The sequence below is a fragment of the Sitophilus oryzae genome, unplaced genomic scaffold (assembly GCF_002938485.1).
Source record: "Sitophilus oryzae breed Bouriz unplaced genomic scaffold, Soryzae_2.0 scaffold_1181_pilon_pilon, whole genome shotgun sequence".
Lineage (NCBI taxonomy): Eukaryota > Metazoa > Arthropoda > Insecta > Coleoptera > Curculionidae > Sitophilus > Sitophilus oryzae.
The window spans coordinates 1,724,032-1,744,312 of record NW_022145817.1 but is presented as its reverse complement, the minus strand read 5'-3'; the positions used below and the strand labels follow the sequence as shown (position 1 = coordinate 1,744,312).

The window sequence follows — 20,281 nt, the reverse complement described above, 5'->3', positions numbered from 1 at the left end:
CGAATTTAACCTGTACTGGCTATGTTTTTATGATAACTGGCCAGAATTCATTCAAATAACTCTGTTTAGCATTAAACGACATTATGGAGCGCAGACATCTTAACAGAGACGAAATGCTAAGGGCCATGGGTAAGCTGGAAGCTGAAATGCGCCAAATCAACGTAGCTAGAGCATTAAATACAACGCAAAGTGTGATATCGCGATTAAGTGCACGCTACCGTGAAAGTGGTGATGTTGCTGAAAGGCACACAGGGCGACATCGCATTACTACCCATCAGCAAGATTATTTTTTACAATTAAATGCTGGACACCGACCTACTCTTACAGCACCAGAGCTTAGTTTAATTCTCAAGGAAACACATAATGTAACCGTTAGTCCTGACACTGTTCGCAATAGATTACGAGAAGTCAACTTAAGAAGCAGACGCCCCTGGAGAGCTCAACCCTTAACGAGACGAAATCGAGAAGTACGATATTTGTGGACTCAAGATCATGTTCGGTGGTCGAATGAACAATGGGCCAATGTTCTCTTCACGCATGAGTCACGCTTTGGAATTCATCCGGATTCGAGAAGGCTTAGAGTATGGAGAGAACCGGGAAATCTTATTCGGTTGGATCATGTTCAGGAAGTGCACCCTTATCAAGGTGGAACAGTTATAGTCTGGGGAGGAGTCCAGTTAGGCCGAAAAACCGATCTCGTTTTTCTTGAAAGGTTTCTAACAGGAATTACACATATCGTGATTTAATTCTTGAGCGTGTCGTGTTACCATATGCCAATGATTTTGGGAGAAACTTCATTCTCATGCATGACAATGCACGGCCTCATACAGCCAGAGTGGTAAGTGAGTTTATCAATGCTCATCAATTAAACATCTTACCCTGGCCAGCACAATCTCCTGACCTCAACCCCATCGAGCACGTATGGGACGCGGTCCAAAGAAAAAATTTTGAGAATGGACATGCCTCGTGAAACTCGTAGGGATCTGGTTCGGATGAATGTAGCGTGGCAGTCTGTACCTCAAGAAGAGATCGACAATTTGATCAGGAGCATGGAGAGACGATGTAGGGCTGTAATGAACAGTAGAGGAGGCCATAACCTTTATTAAGTAAAAATGGTTTTATTTTTTTTTTAATTTACAGTTTAGAATAAAAAAAATGTGTGTATTTTTTGAGTTCAATAAAAATCAAGGTAAATTTGAAAAATTCGGTAAACTTTGCATTTTTATTTCCAATACGTCCTGTAAACTATTTGTTTATTTTAATTTTATTATATCAGAAATGCAAATAATAAAATTACTGACGATGGCTGGATAAAATTGTAATATCCCTAAACTTTTCCGGTGTGTATTTAGTTTTATGTAACAGTTCTTTCTTTTTTTTTGGGATTCAGAAAATATATATTTTAGTTTGAAAGTCTAATCTTGTATTTGTTTTATATCACAGCAATAATTATTTTTCATTGATCAATCTCACCCCAAATGCTAAAGAATCCTATAAAATTTAAACCATGACTTTAAAATAGACTGGGGTTAGATTAATCAGTTTCTATGTAGGTATACGGCTTATTCAATGCATTAATTAAAACGTGATCAATCACACCCCACACGTAGTATTAGATTGTTCAGGACATTTTGTTCGTTCTAGGCCTTTGGTATATATTTTTTAAATTTTCTCATTATTTGGTGTTGTTCCCATCACTAACATCTATCAAAAAAACTTATTTACAAAAATTTCACCCCAAACAACGGTAGCGATGATTCAGAACGATTCTTGAGGTACATCCTTTTCTCCAAATGTTTGACTCTTTCTATATATATGTCCAGTAAATCTATGATTTTAATTATTACTTAGAATATGAAACTTAATTAAACGTCAAAAATTTCCAGTATAATTCGTTGTTGGGTGCCCACAAGGAAAACATTTTCACTAAAATTTATCCGCTGCCATGGTGATTTGTCAAACAACAAGTTTTGGTTGGTTAAAAATTACAGGTGTGGAATTTTCTTCATTAATTTAGAAAGAGATAATAAAAATTCAAATAATTTAAGCTAAAAACTGCTTAAAAAATCATAAAAAATCGGCCAATTAGAACAAAATATATTAAACTTTAAAATCCATCGAAATTTTAACGTGCCTGTTTTTCGTGCCTGTGAGTGAATGTGCGAGATATCGAAATACTAGGGTTTAATCACCGTTAAAACTATTGTTACGCTTTTGGTACAGTCGAAAATTTATGCAAGATTGTTGTTAATAGGTGGGATATCGGAGATCCTCCGCCAGAAAACACATTCATCGCCAATTCGCTCCTTTTATTTCTCCTGCGTGCGTTACCGGTCAATTTTTTTAGTTTTGTTGCTTCATCTCGTGAACCGAGTGATTTCGGTGAAGAAAAATTGGGGATTTCTGCAGAGGTGCCGTAGTTTTGTAAATGGTTCATCATAAAAAATGGTATGATATATAATTATGATTTTTTTTAAATTTACTCTCATTTCTTATAAGAAGTATATATGACATTGTAGATTGCAATCCTCTTTTATATATATTTTTTTAATTTTTTATTTGAAATGAGTTCTTGTTAAAAGTTTTTTTTTAATTGTAAAACAATATTCATCAAGAATATACAGGGTGGTCCGAACTGTATTCCGGAAACTTCGACAGCAAAGTGTGCAGATTAAAACAAGTAAAAAAGTTCGTATAAACGTATGTCCTCAAATGCTTAGTTTCGGAGATACAGGGTGTAGAAGTTTCATTTTTATTTCGATTTTTTCCAAATAATTTATGAAGTAACGTCAATATTTGGATGAAAATTGGTGTCTGGATGTTTTTTGATATGACAAATTTGATTTTGATGTCAATATGACTCCTACTTGTAGAGGGCGTTATATATATATATATAAACTGAAGTGAAGCGAGTTTATAATCATCTGCTGATGATGCTAACATGGTTAGCGAAACGCGCGTCCAGTGTAAAAGTAAAAGTGTTTTGTTGTATTGTGGTGATTTAGTGTTTTTATTTTAATTTCACTTAGTTAGCCATGGAAACAAGTTCAATCGTCGTTGCTCAGAAATTTGAAACTGTCCCTTCCAAACTTTGTAAATTAAAATAAACAAAAATTGTAAACATGAATTTTTCAAATGAAAAAAAGCGTGTAGGAATATTGGTTCAACTTTTCTTGGCTATACGGTTTCGAGGATACGTTGACCGGTGAACGTTACTTATGTTTTTTAGAGAACGGTTTTCAAGACATGTTAGAAAAGTTAAATTTAGATACTCTCGCATTAATAGAGTGGTCCAACATGACTGTCATTATGACATCCTGACAAACCCATTAGGAATGTGATTATCTACAACTTTTACCTGAAAACTTTTTGTCTAAAATAGATTATAATGGAATTAGGGACACTTTTTGAAATAGCGAAAATTTGTTTTCTTTTCGAAATATCTAGTAAGCCATGAACTTTTTCAAAAATCTGAAAGGCGCATATTTATGACCCCACAAAACTGCAATCATTTCCCCATTTAACCGACTTTCTATCTCCAGTAGTTTCCGAGATACCCACAGAGAACATCGTAGGAAACTCACCCTGTATAGTCTGTCCAACGAGAGGATACTTGACAGTGACAGCAGTGTCTTTATTTTGCTAATTGTATTTTCTCTCATTTTTTGGAGGCTCTCTGTCCAGATTTTCCCAGAATCGTTGGACTGACTATATTTTTGTACATTTATATTTATTTGCTTCTATAAATCAGTATACTCACCTTCTATGCGATCTTATTTTTTAATTCAATGGTAATTTTGTTGAATCTCGCTTTGATCTGCTTTACTGTATATAGCAAAGCTGTTGCAAAATGCTTGTTTCTTTTCTCATCAATAAGGTCAGTGTAAACATCACGATTTGATTTATTGGAAGCAAGGAATTCACAGAAATTTAAAACATCACACATTAAAACAGGTGTATAACATTTTTGCAGTGGCGTAGAGATTAGTTCTTTAAGGATTAATGACCGATGATGAAAGATTTAAAAACATATTTTTTAAGTATTTTCTATGCCCAAATTTCTTGATCGAAGTTAAATATTATACAGATAATTATTATCTACTAGGCGTAGTTATAAAGGATAATTCTTGAATGACTGCTTTTGATATTAGAGCAGATTAGAACATTGTAATCTTGGGAGTATTTTTTGTACATTGTTACTTTTTTGACAAATTGACCAGATTGACAGAATCCTTCTGCCATTTTTTACAGATTTAATATACGGTTGAAAATGACATAGTTTGAAACTATACACCATTTAAAAATCACTATTACTCAATATAAAAATAAATTATAACACTCCGGCCAACTAATGCGTCTAGAGCTTGTCCTCGCTAGAATTATCATCCATTGTCATTTCCCAGCCGCCTTTGACGCCATTTTTTTACGCCGTCCTGTGGTATAATAAACGTGTAATAAAAAAATATGCTATCGTTGATTCAAGAAAAAAAAAATCTTTCAATCAACGATGCTGTGTTATACAATATGATCGAAAAAAAAACGGTGTCAGCGATGACTATGAAATGCATGAAGATCGTCGTCATTTTACATTAAAATTATCTGGGGAATGTCATCTATGTTCACTTCTAAGCCAATTGGACGCCGTTTCTCTTTCGATCATACGGTAGTTCTATTGTCTTAGACAATAAAACAATATTTTGAACACTCATACACATTACTTCATATTAACAAATGACTTAATTGCCTATTAGATCTAGCAGAAGATAAAATAATAATACAGGGTTGTTCACCACATACGACACGGAGTATTGTAGCTAAACGATTAAATTTTTACAAATTGTAAGTTTTGGGTTCGTTGAAGGACTATTAGAGCTACAATTTAAAAATATTTTTATAAGATACAGAGTGTCCCAAATAAATAAAAAATATCAAAGTTGTATTTTTTTAAATGGAACACCCTCTATATTATTACATTTTTAGTTTCTACGATTAAAATAAAGGTAAACTTGATAAAGGTTTATTACACTTAAACCTTACCGTTTTTGAAATATTTTCAATTTTGTGAAATTGCAGTCAAAATTTTAAGGCCTCATTTCTGTAAGGGTGTCAAAGTTTTTAATACTAAATATTTACTGAAGTTTATTTATTGATCAGTTATTGTGTTGCAATAATAAAAATTACACTACCTTATACAGAGTGTCTATAATTTTATTTTAAATAATTACGAGCTTTAAACGGCAATAACTTGTTTAATTTAAATGAAACACCCTGTATATTTTATGAGAATCCAAATTGGTTTCCGTAGAAAATGCATTTTCTTGTAATTTTAAATTCATTTATCAATATACCCATGGAATACTGACATTTTAGATTATTTTTAAAGATGTACCAAATTTTTAAAGAGTACAGATACTAATATTGTCGATATAGTTTGTTTATTTCATTAAAAAATAAAAAAAAAACTGTTTAAATATTTGTTAAAGAGGACCAATTAATATGATTCCAGTATTCAAACTACACGAATTGACTGTTTGCGTTGATTAATAATAATTGCTCCAAAAACTGAAAAACTGAATTTTTTATGTGTATTAGACAGTGTGGTAAAAAGTGACACCTTAAAAATGATATTTCATTTTTTGACAAATGCTTATTTGTAACAACAGAGACATTCATTTTTATAACTTATTATTATATTGATTTCTGATTCAAATCCACATTTATTTAGAATAATTTATTCACGAACATAATTAAGTATGTAATTAATTAGTATTTGGGCGGAAATAATGGTGGTATATTTACTTAATGGTATACTCTTTTATGAAGATTTAAATAGTTTTCTTTTTGCATACAAATGGGCTAGTAATATTATCATTTTGTTAAAAACGATAATATTACTAGCCTGTACATTTTGTACATTTGTTGCTTTAAAAACAATCTAAAATGTCAATATTCCATGGGTATATTGATAAATGAGGTCTAAATTATAAGAAAATACATTTTCTACAAAAACTTGAAGGAATAGGTAAAAAACGGTATAATACAATTTGATAGACAATTAAATTGGGCATCTGATTCTCATAAAATATACAGGGTGTTCCATTTAAATCAAACAAGTTATTGCCGTTTAAAGCTAGTAATTATTTAAAATAAAATTTTAGACACTCTGTATGAGGTAGTAAAATTTTTATTATTGCAACACAATAACTGATCAATTAATAAACTTCAGTAAATATTTAGTATTAAAAACTTTGATACCCTTGAATGAGAAATGAAGCCTTAAAATTTTTACTGCAATTTCACAAAATTGAAAATATTTCAAAAACGGTAAGGTTTAAGTCTGATAAACCTTATAAAATGTACCTTTATCTCAATCGTAGAATCTAAAAATAGAATAATATACAGGGTGTTCCATTTAAAAAAATACAACTATAGCATTTTTTACTTATTTGGGACACTCTGAATCTTCTAAAATTATTTCTAAATTGTAGCTCTAATAGTCCTTCAACGAACCCAAAACTTAAAATTTGTAAAAATCTAATCGTTTAGCTACAATACTCCGTGTCGTATGTGGTGAACAACCCTGTATAACTAGGTTTATTGTGAGCTGTTATTATTTCTTAAATATGTTAACAGTGAGACAAAAATAATAAGGGGTCTTATATGGAAGCAGCAGGTGAGGTCAAATCATCTCTAACAATATTTCTATTAATTTAAATTTTTGCTTTTGTGAGTTTTGATGGGTTAGTTACAAGCGAGGATATCTACTTTCGAACGAAATGATCAACACATAATATAATAAAATACAGGTTAAGAGGCGTGTAAAGTACGTTAAAATAGATATCAACCCACATAATCTCAAGATTTTCGTAATAATAATTACTTACAAGAATAGTTAGATGAAAACGGATTATTGTGACATACAACATATCTATAAAAAAAATTATTTGCATAATAGAGTGTGTTTTTCTAAATAAAGTAAGAATTTATAGGGATATATTACAGTTAACTATGCGAAAAAGATGTCACAAAAAGACGTAAATTTTACATGAGATGAACATAAATTTTTGAAAAAATTAATGTTCAATGAAATAACTCTTTTTGTGAATAAAATTCGTGTGCTATTTATTGGTTCCCGTTTATGTATTTTTCCTTACAGGATATGTTATTCTGCAAATAAAATTATTTTACTTCTGTTATTTTTGATTTTACAAATTACGTACTTAGTTATGATTCTCAAAATTTTAAGGTTTTTATTTTTTATTTAAGGTTTTTTTTATTATTTTATTTTCGATTTTTACTATTATTCTGAATAGTCCGTGTATCAAAAAAGTAAAAGAGTCAACTTAAGACTTGCTTACTTATGTGTGCATATTTAAAATGAAACTTCTCACTAACAGCTATTAAATTGAAGGTTTTGAAGGACAGGGATGAAAAAATGTAGTTTGAAATGTTGAAAAAGTAATAAATTAAGAATTAATAACTTTCATAAAATTTGTATTAAAATGACCGTTTGTCCGTCTGAGGACTTCAATCGGGTACCTCTATCCACGTGCCTCTATCTATGGTTCCAATCGACCTAAAATTAAGAGAAAAATCCTGATGATTTCGTCCATTTAGAGGCATCGGTTCGAAACGTCGAGGGCGTCATCCTGTAGCCCGTCCCCAATTATACCGAAATCAACCCACATTTTTCTTCAGTATTAAATCCTTGGTCCCACTCTGATGAAAATGTAAACGAAACGTTGCGTCGTACAAACTTTGCAGGGTGAGGCCGTGTACAGGGTGGTCGAAATTGGTGTGTTTTAACAGAGAAAACCTATTTCCTGACTAGATAGAGCAAAACCGACATAGATGTCATGGGCTCGATTTCTGAGAAACGTTTAATGGTGTAAACCGCCTGTTGATATTTTTACTGCTAACCGAGATACCGAGTCCTTTTGAATTTTTTACCATTTGGAAAATTGCCCATAACTTTTGTATTTCCTGGAATAATAAAATTCTGTAAAAACGTTCTTAAGTCACTTTTTTAAGCACAATCCAGTGGCGTAGTCAGTTTTTTTCTATACTTACTTTTTTAGTCAGAAATAATAAAAAATATAATTTTTTAAATGGAAATCATAGTTGGCTATGAACTTAAAAAAATGCTGGCGTTTAACCCTTTCCAACGATATAAAGTTATGTGTATTTATTTCTAAAAATGAGAGAAATATTACGTTTTTTATCTTTGTATCGAAGCGGGCCTTGATTTTGTGTTGACCTATAGTTGCCTAATTATTTTTTATCACAATTTAATATTCTATATCATTATTTATCTGCATAATTAAAGATTTTTGAAAAGGTAAATCAACATTCTATATTAGTATTACCATTTACAATTAAAAAGCCGGGGTTACAACTGAACTATTAAATGGAGAATTTAGAGAGAATTGGATTGGAACAAGGGATCCCACATCTTGGCCTGCTAGGTCCTGTGATGTAACTCCTTTCGACTTTTTTTATGAGGCAAATTAAAAGGCCTTTACATATATAAGGTAAGAACCATTGGGACGAGAGAAAAATTACAGAAGGCTACTAGGCAAGCTTTTGGACTTATTACACCTAACGAATTGTTGTAACTCTGTGAGCAAAAGATGTTTATTGTGTATTCAACAAGGGGGTGCTCAGTTTGAACATCTTTGATGATTTTTTTTAGAAAACTATATTCGTCACTCAAAAAATACTTTTTTTTTAGTTTTATTGTTTCGATTTCAATTGTAATTTTATTACTAATATTAATATAGAATGTTAATTTACCTTTTAAAATTTTTTTAATTATGCAGATAAATAATAATATAGAATATTAAATTGTGATAAAAAATAATTCAAAGACCGCTTCGATATATAGATCAAAAACCTAATATTTCTCTCATTCTTAGAAATAGATGTCCATAACTTTAGATCATTGGAAAGGGTGAAACGCCAGCATTTTTTTAAGTTCATAACCAACTATGATTTCCATTTAAAAAATTATATTTTTTTATTATTTCTGACAAAAAGAGCAAGCATTGAAAAAAACTAACTACGCCACTGGATTGTGCCTAAAAAAGTGCCTTAATAACGTTTTTACAGAATTTTATTATTCCGCAAAATAAAAAAGTTATGGGCAATTTTCAAAATGGTAAAAAAATCAAAAAAACCCCGTATCTCAGTTGGCAGTGAAAATATCAACAGGCGGTTTACGCCATTAAACGTTTCTTAGAAATCGAGCCCATGACATCTATGTCGGTTTTGCTCTATCTAGTCAGGAAATAGGTTTTCTCTGTTAAAACAGACCAATTTCGACCACTCTGTACACTGCCAGAGTGACACAGTGACCGTCACAACTACCACAGTGACACGTGTCGTACAAGGTCAAGTTGGTCAATAGAATCCAATCTAGCGACATACCAAATTTCATTAAAATCCGACCATTTTTTCGCCATTGGGGTTTCATAGTGAAGCGCCAGTAGTTCAGCCCTCTAGCTCACATAGGCCCCGAGTTACGACGCTCCAAAGACCCGTCTCCCATCTCAACTTCCTCATTGGCTGACCACTTTTTCGATCATTACCACTTTTCATGACGTGTGTCGTGACGCTAGCTCGTGTGTCGGCCTTCAATATTTACACCAGCGCGCGTAAAGAAGTCTCATTGCAATAAGTATGTTTCTTCTTCTTATCACGCCCTCTCCTGCCGGAGGTTGGCGATCCAAATGGCAATTGTGGCTCTGGAAACTGCAGCCCGGAAGATTTCCGCAGACGAGCGTTCAAACCATCTCCTCAAATCTTTTAGCCATGAGTTCTGGCGTCTTCCTACTGATCTTTTCCCTTGTACTTTGCCCTCTATTATGAGGCGCAGTATTTCGTATCTACCACCTCTCATCACATGACCCAGGTATTGAATTTTTCTTTCCTTGATGGTGTTCAGTATCTCTTTTTGTTTCTACATGCGCTGGAGTACTTCATCGTTGGTGATCCTTTGTACCCATGAGATTCGCAGCATCCTTCTGTATACATACATTTCGAAGGCTTCTATTCTCTTGTCGGTCTGTGAATCCAGTGTCCAGCTCTCACATCCATAGAGTAACACAGAGAAGACGTAGTAGCATCTGGCCATTCGAGTTCTGAGTTCCGCACTGAGGTCTCATCTTGTAAAAAATGATTTCATTCTCACGAAGATTTTTCTCGCTTGCTCAATACTTGAAAATATTTCTCTTTTCTTTTAAGTATGTTTAGGACGTGCTAAACAAAGTCACATTACTTTTAAAATTATTTATTCTATATAGTTTTTATTATCTTCAAGAGCATTTGAGAATCGCTAAAATGGAAAGTGTGAATATGAGTATACCGGGTGCATCTCAAAAGTGGCTCACCCCTATAACTTCTTTATTTTTTCAGATAAAACAACGAGATTTGGTATTGAGATTCAGTTGTTTTCAGTCACTTCCTGGTTCACCGGAAATGACTACAACTTTTGATCCTTAAATGGCACCCTCGGTATTTTTTTATTTATTCGATAGAAAATGACACTCTGAATAGAATGACATATCATATCAACTTTTCACATTTTGCATATGGTTTATTTGAAATTGTAACATGTGGTTCATAACGACAATTTGACTGAAAATACCAAATGTGTGGTATCAAATTATTCATTCGTAAAGAAATGCTTTTTCCGAAAAGAAATATGCTAATGAGCCACACTCGTTCCATTTGAAAAAACTGAGATATGATTAAAAATACGATTTGGACATTTTATAACCGGCCAGGACAAGACACTAAAAATACTAGACGATCAAATCTATTTTTCCAAGGCTCCTTGAATAAAAATTAGTGTTTTAAACACAGCCATGGCGCTCTAGATTGAAATTTAAAATACAATTTGTTTTTGAGCGAATATGTCAAAAGTTGACATATGATATGTCATTCGATTCAGCGTTTCATTTTCTATCAAATGAACTAAAAAATTCCCGAGGGTGTCATTTAAAAATCAAAAGTTGTAGTCATTTCCGGTGAAACAGAAAGTGACTGAAAACAATTTACTACGTGAATCAATCCTAATTTATGTCATTTACTATCATACCAAATCTCGTTTTTTATCTGAAAAAATAAAAAACTTATAGGGGTGAGCCACTTTTGAGACGCACCCGGTATACAGGGTGTCCCAGAAATAAGTGCAAGTATTTTAAGGGGTGGTAGATCTCGATAAAAGAAGCATATTTTTTCTTTATCTCTTTTCAAATAAGTCCAAAATAACGGAGATATTTTACTTTGAAAATTTCCAAAAAAAATATTTTTTGCTAAAATTTTGAGAACCACTGAATCTTTTCTGGATTTTCTTTCTTGTAAATTTAATATAATACCTATTGTGCCATATTATTAAGAAACTATAGTTTTTTTATCTAAAAAAATAAAAAAGTTATAGGGGTGAGCCACTTTTGAGACGCACCCGGTATACAGGGTGTCCCGGAAATAAGTGCAAGTATTATAAGGGGTGGTAGATCTCGATAAAAGAAACATATTTTTTCTTTATCGTTTTTCAAATAAGTCCAAAATAACGGAGATATTTTACTTTGAAAATTTCCAAAAAAATATATTTTTTGCTAAATTTTTGAGAACCACTGGATCTTTTCTGGATTTTCTTTCTTGTAAATTTAATATAATACCTATTGTGTCATATTATTAAGAAACTATGTGTTTTAACTAAAAACTAAAAAAAAAATTCCAAAAAATTTTTCAAAAAATTTCGTATTTTCAAAATTTTTTTTCGCTAAAAATACTTGCATTATACCGTATGATCGAGAAAAAACGGCGTCAGCGATGGCTATGGAATGAAGATCGCTGTCATTTTATATGTAAATTTATATGGGAAATGTTCATTTCCCAGCCAACTGGACGCCGTTTTTTTTCGATCATACGGTACTTACAATACTTGCAAAATACTTACTTATTTCTGGGACGTATATATTAACTTCACTTGACAGTATGATTGAATAAAAACGGTGTCAGCGATGGCTGTGAAATGAAGGTCGCTGTTATTTTATATGTAAGATTATATGGAGAATGTCATCGATGTTTATTTCCAAGCTAATTGGGCGCCGTTTTTTTTTTCGATCATACAGTACTTGATTGACAAGAGAACAATATGAATCTAGGAGTGTATGAATTCATTACGTCTACGAATAAAAATCTTGAAGATAAATTGTGCGAATAAATTTATTATTATTAAAGTATTTATGTTTGTTTTAAAATATCGCTGCTTATGCTAAAGATACAAGAATTTGATTGCTTCAAGAAATTTTTCAGAATTAATTATTGTGCTGACTTTCAAGCCAGAGAAATAAACTTTACTAAAAAATTTCATTGCTTCTTTAAATGCATACAGGAGTATCAAAGATTGCTAGTTTATTTTAAATATTTATTTTACATAAAAACTTCGTTATTTCAAATGCGACACTATATATTTTTTTAAATAAGTCGAAGCAGATTTAAATGCTCTTTCAAACTATATTAAGGTTTCCTATACCTATCTGGCTCAGATTTTGAATAAAAAGCGATTTTTCAATAAAATTGTAATCAAGATGGCTGGTGTCGCCATGGTAATTTTCTGTGACACTTAGTAGCTATTTTCAAAATCGTCATAAATAAATATTTATGTCGACGTAAAATAAATATTTACAATAGACCAGCAGTTTTTGATACATCTGTATACATTTAAGGAAGCAATAACATTTTTTAGTAAAGTTTATTTTTCTGGCTTCAAAGTTAGCACAAGAATTAACTCTGAAAAGTAATGTACAGGGTGTTGACAAACTTTTTTATTACAGCATGCATATTTACATATTTTTAAATGTCTCAAACACCAAAGCATTTAAACATATTAAACTCTTATGATAAAAGCTTTATTTTATACCCAAGAATCCAAAAATGAAATAAAATACCGGGTGTTCCATAAGAAAAAATATAACGTTGGTATGGATCTTAGTTCTGACACACCCTGTACCTTCGAAAATAATTTTACATATTCCCACAAAAAGTGTTGTTTCTACATGTTTCTGTTTTCGTATAATCAACCGAATGAGGTGCGCCACCCTGTATAATAAATAAGTTTTTTTATTGAAAAGTTTGTAACATGCATGCAGTAATGTCTTGGTCTACATATGTCAAAGAAAGTTTTAGTGATATCAGATATATAGTATTATTTGTCCTATTGTCATAGGTGATACTTTCTATAGATGCAACTCATCCTCTAAGTCATTTGTTAAAAATTAACATGAAAATTAGTCAAACATTAATATTTTATTTAGTCCATGTTTCCATACACATATCTTTTTTAAAGAATACTTTAATTAATTATTAGATATTAAAATAAAACTATTTTTGTTATATTAATTAAATTAACTATATTATTAATAATTTAATGATTTGTATATCTGTTTCAATATTAATATTTAAGATTATTTATGTTAAGATTAAGATGTTAATGGTAAATTTTAAATTGCACACAGCACTTCCAAGTAAGGTATTCTATTTTAGATGATATCTTGTGCAATCATTCTTTCTCAATTCGTGAGCAATGTAATCGTATTTGCAGCTTTTATGCATTTTTGAAGTGCACTTAATACTTCGTGTGAAAACGCGATACCAATATTAAATATCGTTAGAGGCTCGAAACTTTAATTTGCAAATCCTGATTGTAAAGTTTTTACGTATCTATAAAACGAAATGTCTAAACCGTATTGGGTTCTTTTATTTGAATGATATTTGCGCAACTTTTGGTGGTAAATCTAACAGAATTTACCATATTTCCTTGTTAAATGCATTAGTGTCGTTAGTTTTTTTCTGGTTTTAGCTTAAAGGATATTGTAATTAAATCGCTTCCTTTAGTAGGTTTAAAGAGTTTACAAGCTATAGGTCTATTAAAAAATGGTAAAAGTCCTGAGCATGATGACATATACAGGGTGTCCCAGAAATAAGTGCAAATATTTTAACTGGTAGTATAGTTCAACCCCAGAAACACGCCTATGCGGTTTTTTTTGCGAAAAAAAAAATGTTGAAAATTTAAAATTTTTCTTGACATTTTCCGGAAAATTTGAAAAAACTTTTTAGTGCCACTTGTTTATTCACCTGAGATTTCCCTACGGTGTATCTAAACCTTGCAGTGTTGCAACCTCCTATATTAACCACATTCTACATAGTTCGGCGGAACATAGTTCTACATTTATAAATTCATAGACAAATTTATACTCAAAAAATTAGGAATGTTAAATTTAATCTTTTATCAGTGCTCATTATTAATAATTATAGAAAAAAAACACATAAATTATTTTTAGTACTTACCCTTTCAATGAAAACTTAACAAAAACCACCGAAAATTAACTAAAATATTACGTTTATGACGTTTACGAAAATCTTTGTTATGCTGCAAAATAACTTTATTTTGGAATAAATTTAATAAAATAATAATAAATGATTCATATTATTTACAATCAGGTCACAAAATGAAATTACTAAAAAGTTTTTGTAATTTAGAATTCAATTCAAGAAATTTAGAAAACAGCCCAACGAATAATCGATTCATTTTTGTTTTGTTTGTTTTCTTTCATGTTTCTCTGTTTTATTTGAACCACTGTTTTACAAAAAAGCTTGAAAAGCGCACATTACTTTGAATACCTTTCTGAATGAATAAATGTTGAGAATTATTGTCTCTTATCGCCACTTTACGAACTACTTTCAATCTAAGAAAATACATGTTTCACTCAACAATTATTGACAACGTATTTTGTTTTTTCGCTATTTTTCGATGTATTTCGACAATTCCATCGACAGCCTAACCGTCAGCCAAGAACTGCCGCGTGTGAACTGGTCCTTTGAGTCGCCGGTCGCCGCGCCTTCGTGGCGGGCTTGCGTCAGACGACGATGTTAAGCAACGTTGCCGTAGTTACAACAATTTCAAATTCAAGACATTCGAAGCAATCAAATTCGTATTAAATTTTAAAAATAAAATAGAGAAACATGAAAGGAAATAAATAAAACAAAAATGAATTGATTATTCTTTGGGCTGTTTTCGATGCATTGAATTCTGAATTACGATAAACATTTTAGAAAGTTCTTTTTTGTGACCTTATCAATAACCAATTCATTTGTGTTTTGTTTGTTTCCTTTCATGTTTTTCTGTTTTATTTTTAAAATTTAATAAGAATTTGATTGCTTCGAGTGTCTTGAATTTGAATTTGTTGAAACTACGGCAACCTCGCATGACGCAAGTTCGACACGGCGGCGCGACAAAGGAGCAGTTACCAGTGATGCGCCGCTCTCTTGGCCGACGGCCGACGCGACGGTTGGGCTCTCCATGGAATTGTTGAAATACATAGAAAAAATAGCGAAAAAACGAAATACGTATTTAAAATTGTTGAGTGAAACATGTATTTTCTTAGATTGAAAGTAGTTCGGAAAGTGGCGGTAACAGACAATAATTCTCAACATTTATTCATTCAGAAAGGTATTCAAAGTAATGTGTGCTTTTCAAGGTGTTTTGTAAATCAGTGGTTCAAATTGTGATGAGGCCTATATGAAAATAATGTGTTAAAAACGGGGACTGTTATTTTAGTAGTTATTATAATAGCATGTACAAGTAAAGCAGCACAGTGAAGTGTATTTTAGTTAAGTGTATATCGAAAAAGAGAACTGTCACAGTTACATCGATCTGTCATAAGTATCTTTGGTATTAATGTTGGGTAAGTTTTTTAATTTAACTTTTTTAACACATTTTTTAACACATTATTAAACATTTAACTTTTAATTTATTTTATGTAATAATATCACAATCTTAAAAATGTAATGCATCTCTGCAAACTCCTCAGGTGTTGTGATTTTATTACTTACTTTTAACATATACTTTCTTGTCCCTATGGCAACACAGTGCGTCGAATTAACTGAAATCCGGGCTTGATCCGGGTAATTGGATGTAGTTGGCGATATCTGCCGGCGGTTCTCAAAATGTTGCGATTATTTTTTTAAATGTTCAAAGTTAAATAACTCGGTTATTTTCAATTTATTTTAAAAATGGTAAAGAGAAAATATGTTTATTTTGACCAGATCCACCACCCCTTAAAATATCTGCACTCATTTCTGGGACACCCTGTATATGCTGAAGTATTAACACATCTTGATATACACCATTTAACGCATCTGTTTAACAAAATATATGACTCCAACAAATTACCGGAAGATTGGCTTAAATCGACCTTTGTTGTCATTCCCAAGAAAGATAATCTCCAGAAATGAAAAGACTTTAGACTTATTAGCCTGATGAGACATGCACTTAAAGCGTTCTTCAGAATAATTCACCGGAGGATCTATAATAAATGTGAAGAAATGAGCGGAGAGATGAAGTTTGAGAGATTTGAGAGAGGCCGCTAAAGCTTTTGGTACAGAAATGATATGATCAACGACAGGATGTTTTTATTTGTTTTATTGATTATCAAAAAGGCATTTGGTAATGTCAAGCATGGTATAATAATGTATAAGATTAATAAGTATGTGATAATGTTACTCCTGGCACGACATAAAACAACTGCTGTAATATACATACATACTACTGCCATTACACGCTGACGAATATTCGACACGCATCAGAAGATTTCACGCAAGGCGTTTTCTTTCATGAGCTTTTCTGTGACTGAAACGCCTGATACGTGATGTTATTAGCCTACCGCACTCCGGACGTTCAAAAATCTCATTGCTTTGTTGCCTCTTTACTTTTTGGTTGTCGCTGTTAACTGACTTTACAATTCTTCTCCACTGAGTTCTATTGTGAACTGCTTCTTCCCACTCATTCTGTATGTTAATTCCCTTTAAGTTTTCGTGGAAAATGTCCTTGTACCTTTTCAGTTGTCCACCCGGCCTCCTCTTACCGTCTACAAGCTCACCGTACGTTTTCTTGCATTCTGCATACGTGACCAGCCCATCTTAAGCGGGATTTTGTAACCATGACTTCAATACTCTCGCAGTTAGCTTTTTCAAGGACCGATACGTTTGAGACATGATGGAACCACCGGATAAATGTAATAATAATAATAAATAAGTTTGTTTAATGCGTTCATGTGTCGGCGGTACGGCACCCAGGTTTTGCTCCCATATAACACGGTGGAGATTATAATTGCTCGGTACACTGCAAGTTTTGTTTTTGTACTCAAGTCATGATTGTAGGAAACAATGTCTTTTAATTTCCAGAATGCTCTTGAGGCGCTGCTAATCCTGTGCTGAGTTTCAGAGTCGATATTAGCCTTTTCCGAAATAAAACTGCCGATGTAATTGAATTCCGCTACATATTCCAATAGTTCTTCTCCGATTTTTATAGCATTGTTGTGATCTTCCGGGGGAGTGCACATGATTTTGGTTTTGTCGATGTTTAGCTTAAGGCCCAGAGCCTCGTATGCCCAGGTATATGTGTTTAACACAATTATAATATGTGTAATTGTTGTAACGTGTTTGCAACTAGAGCGCAGTCAACTAGAGCGCATAAAACAACTATATTGAAACTAGACAGCCAATGTAAAGATACACAGTCTCGATCGAAGCCTTTGAAGTAACCAAAGGAGTACGACAAGGATGCATTCTGTCATGGATGCTTTTTAACATCTATGTCGAAAAAATATTTCTCCTTGCTCTCGAAAATGAATCCCGAGTATTAAGGCCAATGAAAAGCCCATTAATAATATCAGTAATGCAGACGATGTTTTATTGGCCTCCACTATGGAAGATATTCAATAACTCTTAAATAAGATAAATAGTGTGGGACAACAGTACGGACCACATATTCATACCTTATAAACAAAGACCATGGTGATTAGTAGACAAATCCAAAATGTTTACCTCACTGGAAGCGGCGAGATCATTGATCAGGTGGATAGGTTTAAGTATCTCGGCTCTGTTGCAAATAACAAATGGGACTGCGTCGTTTCCCGAATACAATTCGGACCATCCTGTATATTTGATTTTCTGTCAAAATTAGAGACAAGTTTGTATACGGGGTGCGTCTCAAAAGTGACTCGCCCCTACAGGTAACTTTTTTATTTTAGCAGATAAAAAATCGAGATTTGGTATGTTAGTATATGGCATAAATTAGGATTTATTGACGTATTCATTTCTTTTCGGTCACTTCCTGTTTCACCGAAAATGACTACAACTTTTGATTTTTAAATGGCACTCTCGGTATTTTGTTACTTTATTTGATAGAAAATGACACCCTCATTAGAATGACATACCATATATCAAGTTTTGATATTTTTGAATATGGTTTATTTGAAATTGCAACATGCGATTTTTTGACAAACGACAATTTGACTCGAAATACCAAGTGTGTGGTACCAAGTTATTCGTAAAAAAATGTCTTTTCCAAATAATGAGCCACCTTCGTTTCATTTGGAAAAATTGAGATATGGTGAAAAATACGATTTGGGTATCTTTTAACCGGCCGGGATAAGACACTAAAATCATTAGACGATCAAGCTTATTTTTCCAAGGCTCCCTGATTAAAAATTAGTGTTTTTAACACAGTCATGGCACTCTAGATTGAAATTTAAAATACAATTTTTGTTTTAAGCGAAAATGTCAAAAGTTGACATAGGATATGTCTTCTACTCAGAGTGTCATTTTCTATCGAATAAAGTAAAAAAAAAATATCGAGAGTGCTACTTAAAAATCAAAAGTTGTAGTCGTTTCCGGTGAAACAGGAAGTGGCCGAAAGGAATTGAATACCAATACTAATTTATGTCATAATTGTCAATCCATACTAACTAATGTCATATAGGTACTAACATACCAAATCTCATATTTTTATCCGAAAAAATAAGAAAGTTATAGGGGTGAACGAACCACTTTTGAGACGCACTCGGTATAGAAGATAAGTTGTTTTTTTCTGGTTAAGAAGATAATCTTCCAATCCAAAACTGATTGGCCTCAAAGTTTATTAATTTATCGACAAAAGTACCGAAATAGCTAATACGCTAATATTACAAAATTATTGCAAATGAAACAGAACGGGCGCCATTGAACATGGTTGCTAATGGGAAAAAAATAAGTCTGATGTTAGTGAAAGGGTTTTCAGATGATGATTGAGTGAAATTACGTAAAGTTGTAGAAGCGCAAATACAATTATCGCTTTGAAATCTACAAGCTAAGAAGAATGAACGATATTGTAATTATTAGAGGGTATACCTATGGATTTAGAATATTTTATTTTCAGTAGCGTCCATTTATTATCAATGTAAATTTAAAGCACGGAGTCAAATTTCAGTGAATCTTTATTTGTACATAAATTTGTATTTCGACGTATACAGATGGTGTTTCAAAAAACATGTGCCATCTCTCGTGGACAATCTGGTAGATTCTCACCTAAAAATAAAATTTATTTTTCATATTAACGATATATCGGGTGCGTCTCAAAAGTGGCTCACCCCTATATTTTTTTTAATTTTTTCAGATAACACACCAAAACGAGATTTGGTGTGTTAGTATATGACATAAATTAGGATTGATTGACGTATTCAATTGTTTTTGGTCACTTCCTGTTTCGCCGGACATGACTACCACTTTTTAATATCAACTAGGTATTTTTTTACTTTATTCGATAGAATATGACACTTTGAATATAATTACATATCGCATGTTAACTTTTGATATTTTCGCATATGGTTTATTTGAATTAATAACTTGCGGTTCGTAACGAGAATTGGACTCGAAGAACCAAAAGTGTGTTGTATCAAATTATTCGTAAAAAATACTTTTTCCAAATATGCTAATGAGCCACCCTCGTTCCATTTGAAAAAATTGAGATGTGATTAAAAATACATTTTTTAACCGGCCAGGACAAGATACTAAAAACATTAGACGATCAAATCAATTTTTCCAAGGCTCCTAGGTTAAGAATTAGTGTTTTTAACATAGCCATGGCACTCTAGATTGAAATTTAAAATACGATTTTTTATTAAGCGAGAATGCCAGAAGTTGACATATTGTATGTCGTTCTATTCACAACGTCATTTTCTATCGAATAAAGTAAAAAAATACCGAGAGTGCCATTTAAAAATCAAAAGTTGTAGTTATTTCCGGTAAAACAGGAAGTGACCAAAAACAATTGAATACGCCAATCAATCCTAATTTATATCATATACTAACATACCAAATTTCGTTTTTTATTTGAAAAAATAAAAAAAGTTATATGTACCCAGTATATTCGGGATTACTCTTATAAAAAAAGACT

The 20,281-nt window shown here is 32.1% G+C and overlaps 1 protein-coding gene across 1 annotated transcript in view; it reads left to right on the top strand.

Moving 5' to 3' along the window:
• The first annotated feature begins 2,285 nt into the window (after positions 1-2,285).
• Positions 2,286-20,281, top strand: part of LOC115891466 — a 33,203-nt gene continuing 15,207 nt past the window's right edge. Inside the window, exon 1 of the mRNA XM_030911920.1 lies at positions 2,286-2,448. Coding sequence (XP_030767780.1) covers positions 2,446-2,448 — 3 coding nt within the window. The 5' untranslated portion in view covers positions 2,286-2,445. The remainder of the gene's footprint in view (positions 2,449-20,281) is intronic.